The sequence below is a fragment of the Sinocyclocheilus anshuiensis genome, unplaced genomic scaffold, assembly GCF_001515605.1.
Source record: "Sinocyclocheilus anshuiensis isolate Anshui unplaced genomic scaffold, SAMN03320099.WGS_v1.1 scaffold694, whole genome shotgun sequence".
NCBI classification, from domain to species: domain Eukaryota; kingdom Metazoa; phylum Chordata; class Actinopteri; order Cypriniformes; family Cyprinidae; genus Sinocyclocheilus; species Sinocyclocheilus anshuiensis.
In genome coordinates, this window is record NW_015542477.1 from 2,861,483 (window position 1) to 2,877,912 (window position 16,430).

At 39.1% G+C, this 16,430-nt stretch overlaps 1 protein-coding gene across 2 annotated transcripts; it reads left to right on the forward strand.

Annotated features, from left to right (window-relative positions):
• The first annotated feature begins 136 nt into the window (after window positions 1-136).
• LOC107693988 (heat shock cognate 71 kDa protein) lies at window positions 137-7,575 on the forward strand. 2 transcript variants are annotated; one of them, XM_016493604.1, is made up of 9 exons: window positions 137-234; window positions 4,091-4,300; window positions 4,539-4,744; window positions 4,987-5,139; window positions 5,393-5,948; window positions 6,149-6,351; window positions 6,456-6,654; window positions 6,739-6,971; window positions 7,082-7,575. In XM_016493604.1, the coding sequence occupies exons 2-9, from the start codon at window positions 4,096-4,098 to the stop codon at window positions 7,274-7,276; spliced, it is 1,950 nt and encodes a 649-aa protein (XP_016349090.1). In that variant the 5' UTR covers window positions 137-234; window positions 4,091-4,095; the 3' UTR covers window positions 7,277-7,575. The 2 variants fall into 2 exon arrangements, with proteins under 2 accessions (XP_016349090.1, XP_016349091.1); XM_016493605.1 differs by having other exon boundaries at window positions 152-239; window positions 7,082-7,276.
• Window positions 7,576-16,430: the final 8,855 nt, after the last annotated feature.

Below are 16,430 nucleotides of genomic sequence, written 5' to 3' on the forward strand. Positions count from 1 at the left end.
ACCAGTTATATCCTTGCTTCTTCCCACAATGGGCGTGGCTAAATGAAACATTCCGGTTTTACATTGGTTCTTACGAGTTGAAGTTGAGTCATCTGAAATCTCATTGGCTCGGCTACCGGCAATATAGTGTTCTAGAACGTTCGGCCGTTCTCTCTTCTAAGCAAGGCGAGGCAGTTTGTCGCCATTCCAGCTTTCCAACTGTCATATTCACCCATCTCGGTTATTTCCAGCTTGGTAAGGTGTTTGTTCTGTCTTTTTTGGTTATGTTGGCTTTACAATCTTATATTAAATATCTGCTTCTCTGCTTGCATGTAGTATATCACTGCTTTATGAAATGCAAAGAGAGCTCAATTTTATTTTTTTGTTTTTAATTAATATTTGGAATATTTTCCGGGTGTGCTGAACCATTAATGATTCCGTTATAGATATTTATTGTATTGAATAACATTAAAAGTTGTTTCACTTACATAAGTTGCTTTTTTTTTTTTAGTTTTCACTTGCTTTTGTCGAAAGACCCTGAAAGATCAAGTTTCGTATTCTAGTTAACGTTACTACAATCAAAATGCCTGAGAGAACAATACGTTACATTTAAACCGCAACCGGTACCTCGTGTAAGTTGATCCGATCACGCTCCTCACCCGACCTTTAGCGTTGATCAGTTTTTCTTGGTCGCATAATACTGCTTGTATCACTTTCTTTTTAAATTGTACACCGACACATTTAGCACAATAACATGAAAGTTTATAAAAGTTGAATTTAAGACCGGTTTTGATCCGTGTGATTTTGAATTCCGTATTTGACCATAGAATCTTCTAGAAGTTCGAACCACGTGGTCTGACGCGTTTCCGCGTGTGCTCCCAGGCTTGGTGTTCAGTGGTTTCACAACAGCATGTTAGCTAGTTAATGAAAGAGATCCTGATCGCTTTCCTTTTGTTTGCCAGGGTTCAATTAAAGGTTTTTTTAGGGGTTCATGCACGTAGTGCTGAAACCCTATTGTAATTGTTAGCATTCTTATTATTGTTCTACGTTAAAACTGATCTTGCAGAACAAACCGTAAGGCCTAGAGAGCTGAAACTTTATAAGATAGTAGTAGTAGTAGTCATGCTCGTTACTCGGACGCAAAGACTCGCCCCAATCGGCCTATGGGGGCGCTATAGCGATCAAACGCAAAACTGCTAGTAACTCCTGGACCGTTTGTCGTAGACTTAAAACTTTTATACTTTTGGAATCCTTGGGTCAAAACAAAGAAAAGTGTAGAAAGTCAGATTTGCTCTATGAGGTCTGGTTTTCCCGCCATTTTGAAGTAAATTCAAAACCTACTTTTGCTAACTAGTCCTAGGTTTTTCGCCCGGTCGAAACCAAAACACTGCAGAAATATTCTCTGGACAGTGAATAACAATAATTAGCAAAAAAAGTTAAACTTTTGACTCACGGTCGCACCTATTATCCATTAGGGATGGGGCCACTTTCACTAAAATGGCTTTAACTTCTGAATGGACTGAGATCTTAAAGCTGAGGTCAATCTTTGGTGAAATAAAAAAAATTAAGCAGCTCTGCCACTTCGTGGCGCTATAAAATGGAAAAACATAAAAACGGCTATAACTACGCAACCGTTGGTCCGATTGACTTGAAAATTGGTATGCAGTGTCTTTGTCCGAAGTGGCACAAGTGTCTGAGGACCTTCACGTTTCTCAAAAAACATGGCCGCCATTGGCCAATTAAGTTTGAGCACCTATTAAACAAGGTTAATGGAGGCTGATCGGAACGAAACTATGGGCATGTTTGACTCATGGCCCTAAAGGTCTGTAAGAATCTTGAAATAAATCGGCCACTAGTTGGTGCTAACGAGTTTTATGGCTTTGCAATCACGTGGTGTTACACATCCACACGATATGCATATCATTTGAAAGATCTCCTCATAACGAGCAACTTTGCCTCAAGAACCATTGCTGTCAATCAAATCGTTCATTAAGTATTCTCAATTGTTAAAAAAACTAGTCCTAGGTTTTTTTGCTCAATCTCGATCTGCAGCGCAATTCTCTGGACTCTAGATCAATAATTATCAAAAAAAATTTTATTTTGTCCTTCGGTTAGCTATAACAGGTCATTTTTAAAAAGGGGAGTGGCCAAATACACAAAAGCCTATAAAACCTAAACAAAAACCCAAAACATTAATTTTGTCCTTCGGTTAGCTATAACAGGTCATTTTTAAAAAGGGGAGTGGCCACATACACAAAAGCCTATAAAACCTAAACAAAAACCCAAAACTTTACGAAACTTGGTGAAAACATGTGACAGAAGACACTTAACATGCATGCAAAGTTTCATAGAGATCAGACCATAGGTGGCACTATAACAATTGAAAAGGCCTCAAATACAATATTTGTATGGAAAATTACCTAAAATTGTAGAACATGTTCATATATTAACAAACACAAGGTCTTATCATATGATAGATCTCCTCATTCTGAACAACTTTGCCTCTGGGACTAGTGCAGTCAATCAAATCGTTCATTAAATATTCTCAATTATGGCAAAAAAAAAAACTACTTTTGCAAACTAGTCCTAGGTTTTTCTCTTAATCAAACCGCTGTAATATTCTCTGGACTCTCTAGATCAGTGATGGGCAAACTTGGCCCTTCCAGGCCACTTTCCTGCAGAGATTTGCTCCAACCCTGATATGACTCACCTGCCTGTAGCCTTCCAGTAGTCTTGAAGACAATGATTAGCTGGTTAAGGTGTGTTTGATTAGGGTTGGAGCTAACCTCTGAAGGAAAGTGGCCTGGAAGGGCCAAGTTTGCCCACCCCTGCTCTAGATCAATAATTATCAAAAAAATAATTCATTCATTCAAAAAAATTGTCCTTTGGTTAGCTATAACGGGTCATTTTAAAAAGGGGTGTGGCCAAATACCCAAAAGCCTATAAACCCTAAACAAAAACCCAAAACTTTACGAAACTTGGTGAAAACATGTGACAGAAGACACTTAACACGCATGTGAAGTTTCATAGAGATCGGACCATAGGTGGTGCTATTACAGTTAAACAGCCTCAAAAACACAGTATTTCTGTAGTAAATGCCTCAAATTGCAATAAAATGTTCATATATTCACTTATACACTATCTCCATATCATATGATAGATCTCCTCATTCTGAACAACTTTGCATCTAGGATCACTGCTGTCAATCAAACTGTTCTTTTAAGTATTTGAGATTATTAAAAAAAAAACTACTTTTGTGAACTAGTCCTTGGTTTTTAACTCGTAATCAATAAAATCAGCACAGTACTATTCTCTAGACTCTCTAGGTCAATAATTATCAAAAAGAAAAACAAGTTGAACATTTGCATTTGGACCACCATAAACCCATCAGTTTATAATGTTCTTTACGTAGTGTACCCAATGGCCTATAAATTCTAAAAGAAAGCCCACGACTTCTCAAAACTGTGTAAAATGATGCATAATTTCATTCTAAACAAGCATGCAAAATTTAAGAGAGATTGGGCAAAAAATAACACCATAATAGTTATAAAGGTTAAAAACACTGCTGTGTGAGATTGCAATTATAACCACTAGATGGCAGTGGAAGACCACTAATGGGCTCATTAAACACACTAAAACAGTACTGTTCATAGGTTTGCTTATGGAATCATGCTTACACATTACAAACTCACTGTTACAACATTTAAAATCACAGTCATAGTCAAAGTTTACCATTTTGTTCATACAGACATATCAGTTTTTACTATTATGCCAGATTATGATTAGAGAACCTGAAAATGACAAACTCTTAAAGAAGACTTGGTCACTAAGTTTGGTCACCTATCACTTATTGCAAATATCTATATCTGCAACAATGTATGCGCGTGTGTGTAAGCATGCTTATTGAGTTAATATACTAGTTTAATAATTTAATTTCAGTGTGTGTGTCTGTGAGCCTATTCTCCATTTTGGATGTGTTTTACTGTCAGCCATACATCCATGTTGGCCTAGACCCTAAAAGCATACCACCTTAAAGGCTTTAAAGTGCATTAACCCCGATAATCGCTGCTTGCAGCTATATTTATTTTTTATGTAATTTTCTTTTTTTTAGAGATAATGTCCAAGGGACCAGCTGTTGGTATTGATCTCGGGACCACCTACTCCTGTGTAGGTGTTTTCCAACATGGAAAAGTTGAAATCATTGCTAATGACCAAGGAAACAGGACCACTCCAAGCTATGTAGCTTTCACAGATAGTGAGAGATTGATTGGAGATGCTGCAAAAAACCAGGTCGCCATGAACCCCACCAACACAGTCTTTGGTAAGTGGTTATTTAATACAATTCATTTATTCCAAAAATGATTCGCTATGATGAAGTTGATTCCTTGCCATTCGTAGTTTCCACCAGAGGTTGAAAAACCAAAGATGGCCCAAGCACCTTCCTTGGATGTCTGAGCGAAATCTTGACATGATTAGTTTTTTTTTTGTTTTTTTTTCCTCTCCTGTTTCTTCTCCAAACCTCTATATAACTTGTACTTTTTTTCTTTCTTCTCCAATAGATGCCAAGCGTCTGATTGGTCGCAGGTTTGATGATGGCGTTGTTCAGTCTGATATGAAGCACTGGCCTTTTAATGTCATCAATGACAATACCCGTCCCAAGGTCCAGGTTGAATACAAGGGTGAGACCAAGTCTTTCTACCCTGAAGAGATTTCCTCCATGGTTCTTACCAAGATGAAGGAAATCGCTGAGGCCTACCTGGGAAAGGTGAGTGATCATTCAGCTGTTTGTGGGGTGGCTTTATTGAAATCCCCTTTGACTTGATGTGCTTCGCTATGATGAAGTTGATTCCTTGCCATTCGTAGTTTCCACCAGAGGTTGAAAAACCAAAGATGGCCCAAGCACCTTCCTTGGATGTCTGAGCGACATGCACTATGCTGTAGTTAAACTGTATTATTGTTGCCTTTAGTTCCAAGTGGCAGTTGAGATCTAATTTGCACTCTTTGCAGACTGTTTCCAACGCTGTCGTCACAGTGCCTGCCTATTTCAACGATTCTCAGCGACAGGCCACCAAGGATGCTGGAACCATCTCTGGATTGAATGTTCTGCGTATCATCAATGAACCAACTGCTGCTGCTATTGCTTACGGTCTGGACAAAAAGGTTAGGAAAACTTGCGTGTCAGTAGCGTTAAAAATTGGTGATATCCCTTTATATATATATATATATATCATGCATGCATGCTTTAGTTTCACTATGATGAAGTTGATTCCTTGCCATTCGTAGTTTCCACCAGAGGTTGAAAAACCAAAGATGGCCCAAGCACCTTCCTTGGATGTCTGAGCGAAATTGAGTGTTATACAATTCATAAATGTACATGCAAATACTCATTTCTGCTCTTATTTCTGCTTTTCAGGTTGGTGCTGAGAGGAATGTCCTCATCTTCGATCTTGGTGGTGGCACTTTCGATGTGTCTATCCTCACCATTGAGGATGGCATCTTCGAGGTAAAATCTACTGCTGGAGACACTCACTTGGGTGGAGAAGACTTTGACAACCGCATGGTGAACCACTTCATCACAGAGTTCAAGCGAAAGCACAAGAAGGACATCAGCGACAACAAGAGAGCCGTTCGCCGTCTCCGCACCGCCTGCGAGAGGGCCAAGCGTACCCTGTCCTCCAGCACTCAGGCCAGTATTGAGATCGATTCCCTCTATGAGGGTATCGATTTCTATACCTCCATCACCAGGGCCCGTTTTGAGGAGCTCAACGCTGACCTCTTCCGTGGCACCTTGGACCCAGTCGAGAAGTCACTTCGTGATGCCAAGATGGACAAGGCTCAGATCCACGACATTGTCCTGGTTGGTGGCTCCACTCGCATTCCCAAAATCCAGAAGCTGCTCCAAGACTACTTCAACGGCAAGGAGCTTAATAAGAGCATCAACCCCGATGAGGCTGTGGCCTACGGAGCAGGTGGGTGACTTTGAGTCTTATTCCTGTGGTTTGTCGTTCGCTATGATGAAGTTGATTCCTTGCCATTCGTAGTTTCCACCAGAGGTTGAAAGACCAAAGATGGCCCAAGTACCTTCCTTGGATGTCTGAGCGACTATTGTCATCACTATCTGGCCATCTCAAATTGCCCAAGGTTCTTATTTCTCACTCTTCTGTTTCAGCCGTTCAGGCTGCCATCCTCTCTGGTGACAAGTCTGAGAATGTTCAGGACTTGCTGCTGCTAGATGTCACTCCTCTGTCCCTTGGAATTGAGACAGCTGGTGGAGTCATGACTGTCCTCATCAAGCGTAATACCACTATCCCAACCAAACAGACTCAGACTTTCACCACCTATTCTGACAACCAGCCAGGTGTGCTCATTCAGGTGGGTGCCAAGTGCTTCTGTTAGGAGTTTAGTCTTTTATCCCACCCAAAGTCCCCTTGGATCACCTTTAATGATGCTATCTTGTTTTAATTATCCCTTCTCAGGTCTATGAGGGTGAGCGTGCAATGACCAAGGATAACAACTTGCTGGGCAAGTTTGAGCTTACTGGAATCCCCCCTGCACCTCGTGGTGTTCCCCAGATTGAGGTCACCTTTGACATTGATGCCAATGGCATCATGAATGTTTCAGCTGTTGATAAGAGCACTGGCAAGGAGAACAAAATCACCATCACCAACGATAAGGGTAAGTCTTCTCTCCTCTGTTCTCTTTAAATATTTAATGACTTTGTGGCAGCCACTTCAGAGGTTAACTGGAAGTCCATTTCAGGTCGTCTCAGCAAGGAGGACATTGAGCGCATGGTGCAGGAGGCAGAGAAGTACAAGGTTGAGGATGATGTGCAGCGCGACAAGGTGTCTTCCAAGAATGGTCTGGAGTCATATGCCTTCAACATGAAGTCCACTGTTGAGGATGAGAAACTAAAGGGAAAGATCAGTGACGAGGACAAGCAGAAGATCCTTGACAAGTGCAATGAAGTCATTAGTTGGCTTGACAAGAACCAGGTAAGTTTGCTATTAGTTGAGACGTTTGGTCAATTAAGTGGCTTTTGGATTACTTTTCTAACCTTGCACTGGCAAACTCAAAATGATCTTAACATCTGTGTTTAAACCAGACTGCTGAGAAGGAAGAGTTTGAGCACCAGCAGAAGGAGCTGGAGAAGGTCTGCAACCCCATCATCACAAAGCTGTACCAGAGTGCTGGAGGCATGCCAGGTGGAATGCCTGATGGTATGCCTGGTGGCTTCCCGGGAGCTGGCGCCGCTCCAGGAGGTGGATCCTCCGGCCCAACCATTGAGGAGGTCGACTAAGCCATTCCAAAGCCACTGCGCTACCTCCATAGCAATGTTTACTGTTGCCCTCTGTAGTTGGACTCCTCTAAAATTGTTCTTACTATCTCAAGTTTTGGATGACTTCAACTTGCAGAGAGAGATTGTTGCAATTTAAAAAAAGGGGGGATTAAGGGATCACATTTCCAGATCACAGGGAACAGATTTTCTACCTAGATTGCACATCCTATTTATCGGCTTGTGAAATGTGAGTTTCATAAGCCTTTTCCAACTGCCTCAATGCTTTAAAGTAAATGAATAAAATGGTGACTTATTCCCAATGCTGCCTCTGTCTGGTGTTTTGTCTTTAAACACCTCCGTTGCCCATTTTTAATTAATATTTTTACCTGAAATACTCGAATTGAGTAAAAAAATAAAAATAATACTCTTAATTTATTAACCTTTAAATATCAAAGATGAGTGTCCCATCGTGCTGTATTTAATATTTAAAGTGGTCATATGATGCGATTTCAATTTTTCCTTTCTCTTTGGAGTGTTACGAGCTCTTGGTGCATAAAGAAGAGCTGTAAAGTTGCAAAGACTAAAGTCTCAAATCCAAAGAGATATTCTTTATAAAAGTTAAGAGTCAACCACGCCATCTACCTCACTATGTGGGAAGATTTGCATAACGCCGCTCCAAATGTTCACGCAAAGAAAGAAGGCGTAACTTTTATTCTCGCTTATTCTCATGTCGTGGAGACACTGTGCTTCGTTGTGAAAGCGAAACTACTTTGTTTGGTCTTCCAAAAGAGGACGATATCCGCTTCGTCATGCCTAGAGCTGATCTGTGCTGGTCGCTGAGGGAATACATCAACTTAGTGCTGTGGATCGCCTGATCGGCTTTCACCGTGTATGAAGCCCGGGGTCGTCACATGTGGTTGCTGCTCCTTCGTCGAATCCGCATCAGTGGTTAAGTTGTATTTACAACACTGTTCCAGAACAGTTTAACCCAAATCCAGATGTGTGCAGCACATTTTATGGAGGACTGTTTACTGATCCTGGGAGAGTAGACTACAATGCCTGCAGTTCTGACTCACATTCTGCAAGTACGTTTTAATTTAAAGGATTTGCCACTGATGATTCAAACGCGAGTTTTGGGCAGTGTAGAGTAGCATTTGCTGTTTGTCATTTCTCCGATCACAAATGCGGACAGGGTTTTATGTTCACGTGGCGCGATGCAACGCGTAAAAAGACAGTATAAGTCATTATCAGTAATTATGTCCCCACTGGATGAAACAAATGCCTCGTTTATAATGGGTTTTTGTCTCGTCGCTCCGGCCGAACACGGCATCACAATATGGTGAGGGGCATAACATTTCCGTCACATGCTTGAGATATTCGGCCCATCACAACGCACTGGATAGCTGGCCAATCACAGCACACCTAGCTTTTTCAGACCGATGAGATTTGTAAAAATCGACGCATTTCAAAAAGGCGGGGCATAGAGGAGAAACAATGTATAGTACGTGGAAAATTTGTTTTTTAACCGCATAAACACATTTCATTACACCAAATACACAATAATGTTCTTTTTAGCAGCATCATATGACCCCTTTAAAAGGTCTTTGACCGATAAAATGGCCTTAAACTTTTGGTGAATCCTTAGCAATAGTCATAAGGGTACAGGAAACTCATAAATGCTTTTGAGGAAGTTTCCTTTATCCAGTGCGTCAATCTTACCTTTTGTGTCAGCCATTTTGTCTTTAATGACTTGGGTCGTATAAAATAAGTGTTAAATCAGAGGCTGGCTGCAAAAGGGAGTCAATCCGATAGACTCCCCATGTTAAAATGCCCAACTTTACAGCAGAAAAAAACATGTTTACAGCCTGGTTCAAAAAATGATTTTGGTCTATATAGCTAATTTTGCCCTTTATGACAACTGTGAGGGGGTGATTTATTTTTTATGAGTCACCCGTTTATATTAAGCCTTAAAGTTCTGCATAATTAAGGGCATGGCCACTTGAGTGACGGGTTCATTGCGCTGCAGTCACCACCGGTGCGCTAGGTGGGCGTGGTTTCAGCAACCAGCTCCCGCCTCTTTGTCCATTTCCCATTATCCGGGAGCGACGCGCGGTGACGCGCTGCCAAGATGGCGACGGCCGCCTCCGACCACTTTGAGCTTCAAAAACGCTCTTCGGAAACTTACGGGTGACGTCACGGACACTACTTACATGTTTTTAACAGTCTATGGTCTAGCTCATCCTTTTGATACAATGATTGGGAATATTTGTTTTTTATCTAACTCTTCTGGTCGGAACAGGAGAATTAGACAGCTATTTCAGAATGAGATTACTTCTCTCCCGTACATTGTGTCCTACTGGAATGGCCAGTTTATCAACATTCCATGGAAGAAAGTGTGGACTTTGTCGTCTAAATATTTAATAACCAATAAGGTCAAGGATGTGTCCTACAAATTACTTCATCTTTTTTTATCCTGTAAAGCTTTACTTAAAAAGAATGTTTCCTGATATTGACTCTTTATGTTCTTTTTGTGGTGCTGAAGATGAATCTATTTCTCATCTCTTCTGGGAATGCTCATATACAAGAATGTTCTGGATGGATTTCTGTATTTTTGTACGCACATTTTCATCACAAAGTTTTTCTTTGTTATACAAAGATGTTTTATTTGGTCAGCACAATTTTGATAAAGATGCAAAGGACCAATATTTCTTGATAAATTTGTTTATTTTTCTAGCGAAATTTTTCTTACATAAATGTAAATTTCAGGGTGCTAAGCCTTACTTTTTTATTTTTCATAAGGAACTTAAATCCTATCTGGACACTCCTTACATCCAGCAACTCCAAAGCCCTTAATTGTGTCATTTGTATGATATTTTCCTGATTTTGTAACCTGCATTTGTACTCTCAATTGTATGCACCCCTGGCATTGATGGTGTATGTTCTTAGCAATGCAATAAAAAAATTAATAAAAAAAACAGTCTATGGTCTGGATATTTTAAATCCCCTCCTTTGCTTATTGTATTTAAAATTGATCTAAAATACTTCTCAGATGCCCTTAGTAAAATGAAAAATCCAAAAGCAGTAAAACTACTTAATTTGTTTGTATTATATAATTTGTTGTAATTATGTATTTTTTATTATTTAATTTATTTTTATTTTATATTTTATGTTTCTTGGAATGTTTTGTTATATGATTTGTCTGGAGCTTATTATGATTCTATTGTGTTGAGACGTCCATACCAGAATCTTTTTTGTATACTAATTAATGCCAGTTTGTTGTATTCAGATTTTGTACTTAATAAAAAAATATAAAGAAAAATACAGTCTATGGTCAAATCGTTTTTAATGTAACCCTAACCACGGATGGTTAAAATTGCTTTCAAAAAGTTATAAAAAAAATAGATAATATAAATTATTTTATTATTTATTATAATATAAAATTATTATTTATAATTATAAATTATAAAAAGCTTTTTACTGCACTATACGTCATGACGTTACTTAACGTTTCAACGCTCCATGACGAATAGTTTTTCCCTTATATATGTACACCTGATTTACGTACAATATAAGATATTGTTACTGAACAACAGAATTATAAAAAATACGTAGTAGCTGCAACCATAAAGTCTTCTGCAACTGTTCTAAGCTTCTGTGTGTGTCCGTCACAGAGGGGCAAGATCTGCGCAGGCGTGGACAGCCATGGCGTCTATGTTTCCACGGCAACAGTTTAGCAAACGAAATGTTCCCTGACAATGAACGTCTCATCTTTCGATGTAGATAGCAGGTAAAAAAGAAACATTAAATCTGGAGCACATCAATGGATTTCTATACGAGGTAACGTTTTAATGCTTGTAGAAGCGATTTACATTATTATTGCGGCGTTTAAGGTGCCTTTTCTACATTACGACATGGGTTATACACAGCTGATTTGAAAAGTCAGTCAACAACCGAGTGAACTATCAAACATTTAAAGTAAACGCATAGCTAAATTCAACTTAAATGTGTTTTCACCACTCTTTAATGCTGATTCTGTGATAATAGCCATGAAAACGATCGCCTCAGAGCAACGACGCCATCACGAGCTCAACGGGCCTGATGCGCTGGAACAGACAAAAGTCAAATTCAGCATCAACAATGACTCTAACGATAGTCCAAGGAATAATGTGCCCGCTTTATCACTAACGTGGGACTCCTTAGAGTCAGATACTGAGAGTTTGGTGCAAGAGAAGGAGTACCAGCGAGAGCTCCAGATGCGCATTGACCTCCTCTCCGTTGAGAACCCCAAACAACATGATGCCAAGACTGACAGTGAAGAACCAGAGCATCTTGATGTTTATGATAGTCTGGATCTGAACCCAAGACAGGTCAAAGGACCACATGAGCCACTGAGGTAAGACAACAGTTGTAATTGTAATTGACATGACATTTCAGTCAGTGACATCAGTCTCCTTTAAAAAAAAAATAATAATAATATATATATATATACAGTGTATATATATATATATTAATTTGTAGGTCATTGGCGTAACAGTGAAAAGAGACGTTGTGTTTTCTAAAAATAGAGCCCAGAGGAAGAAGATAAAGAGAGAAGAGAGCGGGAGATAAGATAGAACCTTGTGGAACTCCACAAGTTAGGTTGCTTGTGGTCGAGTGAAAACTTCCAGTTTTTACCACAAATCTCCTGTTTGTTAAGAATGATTTAAACCAGTCCCACATGGGACGCCAAATGAGAAATAAGAATCTCGTGATCGACAGTGTCGAAGGCAGATGACAAGTCCAACATCACTAAGATAGCAGAAGCACCAGAGTCAGTAGTCATTAAAATATAATTTAAAACTCTTACAAGAGCAGTTTCAGTGCTGTGGAGTAATTTGAACCCAGATTGAACATTTTCAAAGATGTGATTATTAGTTAAAAAAGGCTGAAGTTGTAGGAGCACAATTTTTTCCATTACTTTTGAGATAAATGGTAAGGTGGAAATTGGTCGATAATTTTCTAAAACAGAGGCGTCAAGAGAGGGCTTCTTGAGAACCGGGGTAACCATGGCCATTTTCAGGTCGTCCGGAATGTACCCGGATTTCAAGCAGTTATTCAACAGTGATACCAGCCCTGGGCCCACGGTATCAATAATTTGCCTCAAAAAGCGGGGGTGAATTATATCAAGGGGACAGAAAGAGGGTTTTAATTTTGTGATCACCTCCTTGACTGTTTGTAAAGATACATCGTTAAATGTTGTCCAAGGTGTTGGATTTGTAGGTGGCAACTCAACGTAATCTGTTACCTGTATCTGGGCCCTCAAATTTGTAACTTTGTCACAGAAGTATCTCAGGAAGTCCTCAGAAAGCGCAAAGGAAGGATTTTGAAAATAATTAGTAGGAGAATTTAGAGCAGAGTTAATAACAGAGAAAAGTATTTTAGGAGTACAGTGATGCTTTTCAATAAGATTTGAAAAATAGGAGGCCTTGGCTTTCTTAACAGCTCTTTGATATAAGGACAAACAATTTTTCAGAATATCAAAAGAGATTTGCAGTTTGTCTTTTTTCCATTTTCTTTCCGCTTTTCTGCAGCATTGTCTGAGGGAGCGAATGTTATTATCAATCCAGGGTTCTGATTTGGGTTTTTGTTTAAAATACTTAAAAGGTGCAATGGAGTTTAATACGTCCGTCCAGACTGTATTTAAAGAATTGAAATGGTGTTCAGCATCAAGATCAGAGAGTGATGACTCAACCGACAGGGAAGAGTTAACTTTATTGTAAACCGCAGTAAAATCCTCGCAAAAATGTGACGAGTATACGGGAGTTTGTCTTATATCAGAGACTGTTATCTGGGGAATCTCAGGAAGACACTTCATAAATACAATGGGAAAGTAGTCAGATATGGGGGATTCAATCACTTCAACATCCGGTATAGACAGCCCAAAAGTCAATATTAAGTCCAAAGTGTGCCCTTGTAGATGTGTAGGATGGGTAACCCATTGCAGCAAATTAAAAGAGTCAATGGTGTTCAGGAATTCAGTGGATAACTGTTTAGAGGGGCAACACACATGGACATTGAAGTCACCAACTAAAAGAAATCGGTCATGTTTAGTAACCAGGTCCCCTATGAATTCAGAAAATTCCGCTATAAAACCATTTACTAAGTGAGGTGGCCGATATACCAAAACTAGGACTATTGGTTCAGACCAGTCAAGCAATAATATCTGAGATTCAAAGCTTGTATATGTGGCAGAGGATAATAGACGACAACGTGATTTAAAAGTTTTCCTTGTGATAATAGCCAATCCTCCTCCCCTTCCAATAGGTCGGGGAGCATCGTAAAAACAATAATCTGCTGGAACAAGTTCAGAATAGGGGCTTAAGTCTCCTTTCTTAGCCCACATTTCAGTAATAAGCAAGAAGTCCAGATTTTGAGAGGACATAAAATCATTAAGAATGCAGGTCTTGTTAACCAGAGAATGAGCGTTGATCAGCGCCATTTTTGGAGAACGCAGAGTGTTTCGTGAGACCGGGGTTTTACTCACGGATCGAAGATTAGCAGGGTAAGATATATATATATATAGACGGTCTTATGCCTTCACAATAATTGCAAGGCAACATTGAATATATGCCACTTTTTAAAAGATAGTTCACCCAAGAATGAATATTCTGTTATCATTTAGGCTACTCACCCCCATGTCGTCCCAAAACCTGTATGCAGGGCCGGTGTTCTGACAAATAATGCTACCTATCAGATTACCAACACTGTATTTATACTGTAAGGGTAGGTTTAGGGTTGGGGTAGGTGTAGGTGTTAATAAAGCCTCGGGCGGCAGCACAGTCAGGGCGGGAAGAAGGACAGATATTTTAGTTTATCTTTTGGGCATTCTTTGGAATTATTGCACTCATATCAACAAGTTATCACCCCTTAGTTATTCTAACTCTAAATTAACTTAGCTTCATAGTAATGCCGCTCCCGCGCTGTGCCCCACCTGAGCGGCGTCAATATCACATGCAAACCACCCTCATGTACTTCCATAAATGTCATCAAAATGAATAAAACTATCCGGACATTAATGACTTTTGCTACTGGTGATGTCTGATGAGTTTTAAAGCCCGACACGCGTTTCTGAAAGGTAAGATTATAGCCTACTAGAAAACGTGGGGGAGACACAGGTGGATACATCAAAAAAACAACAACAACAAAAAAACACGGTTTTGGACCAAAACCGTATTTTGTTTTTTTAGCAGGTAGCCTAGACATTTAGCCGTTATCAGTTATAACGCTACGAACAGTTTAATTTGTAAATTGCGAGGTCCCGGAATAAAGTGGTTGACGGATCCGGCAAGTGTTCAGAGGATGGAGAGGTAATGGAGCATTCGCGCAATCATTTAGTGGATCCACTTAAGTGATTATCAGCTTGCATCAGTTGCTTTTATAGTATGCACATATAGCCTACTCTAAAAATCATGGTTATTTTATTGCAACATTTTTTTCATGTTTGGGTAGTTTTTGTGTAACCCAGCTCATGGGACAGGAGAGTCGCAACAACCCAGTGTTTGTAATGAGCGCAGATATTTTGCATTCTCTTAAGGTGAGAGTATTCTCAGTGCGCGGACTTGCATTTCTTTGGTCAAATATATAGGTTTGTGTATGTTTTATTTAATCTATAAAACAGTTTCTTTGCTGTAAATCATTTTATTTTATGCAAAGCAAACCAAGTCACCTAAACAAGCCGCATCAGTCTTTTTGCGACGATTAAATGTTTCATTTTTACTTCTAAAATGCTTGTTAAACGAGTTTAAATGTAAGAAATGTTGTATACATGTTTAAACGGTAAAATATGTTGTATTAAGAACTGTATTTAACTAAAAGGCAAAAGAAAGAAAGACAAAAAAATTTCAAAATAAATGAAAAACTAAAACGAAACGAAACCAACAGCTATTGAACACCTAACTAAAAATAATAATAAAAAATAAATAATCGTTTTCTAATCAATCTCAGCATGTTTTAATTTTGTGTCGCTACAGGTTTGCCTCAATAAGCTTAAATTAAAATGTCTTTGGTCTGCGCTCTGGAAGTGTTCTGTTAATTCTGCTAAACTTTAATTACTAAAACTAAAATTAAAACTGAAACTAAAATGTATAAAAATTAAATAGGCTATAAATCTGTTCACTAAATAAAAACTAAACTAAAATTAACAAAATGATTAATGAAACCAATAAAAGTATAAATTGAAAGCGATATTAAAATAAAAATGAATTTAAAAATGTAAAACTATAATAACCCTGACACGAACTTTTCATCTTTCATTGGTGCGTGAGGAGGGGGATCCGCCAAATGAGGTTATCGGAATTCGGAGGTGCTGGACCCGGACCCAGCTTGTTCAAATTACACCCTGACTACGAATAGGGATTTCGGCTGTACGAGCACGGCTTGAACAGATTTCTATGTCTCTTAGTGAAAATGAACTACAGAGACTTGTGCTTTCCGTGTCCTGAACAACGTTTGTCGAGCTGCTTACCGGGAATTCTCCCAAATCTTCCCATGGCCACTTCAGGCCTGTACATACACTTCATTTGCTTTTGCAGCTATACTAGTGGTTATTTTTTATTAAATTCTTTTTTTTTACGTTGCAGTAGGAAAAAAATATAATAATCAGAAAACACGCCCGTGTCTGCTTTATTTTAATGCAGTTGTACCAATAAACAAAATCTCCAGTCTTTCACATGCATCTTAAAGATCGTGTTTAATTGTGAATGTCCCAGCTAACAGGGAACGTTCCCAGAACATTCACTAACATTCTTTAAAACGTAGTGGGGGCGGCACGGTAGGGTTTTGCCTAGAGCAGCAGTTGAGCTCACGCCGGCCCTGCCTGTATGACTTTACTTTTTCCTCTGTGGAACACAAATGCAGATATTTGGAGTAACATCTTAGCACTTTTTTTTGTCCATATAGCCTAGTAGCCAAAACTGCTTTTTACATTCTTCAAAACAACTTCTTAAGAAAAAAAAAGTCATACCAGTTTTTAACCACATGAGGCAGTAAATGATGACAGTAATTTTTGCTGAACTATCTCTTAGTGATTAAAAAATGATGAAAAGGAATGATGACCCTTACCCATTAAATGTTAATGCAGGTGGTTGTTTGTCAAATCGGGGCTGTATTTTAATATACAACATCCTTATGACTCCTA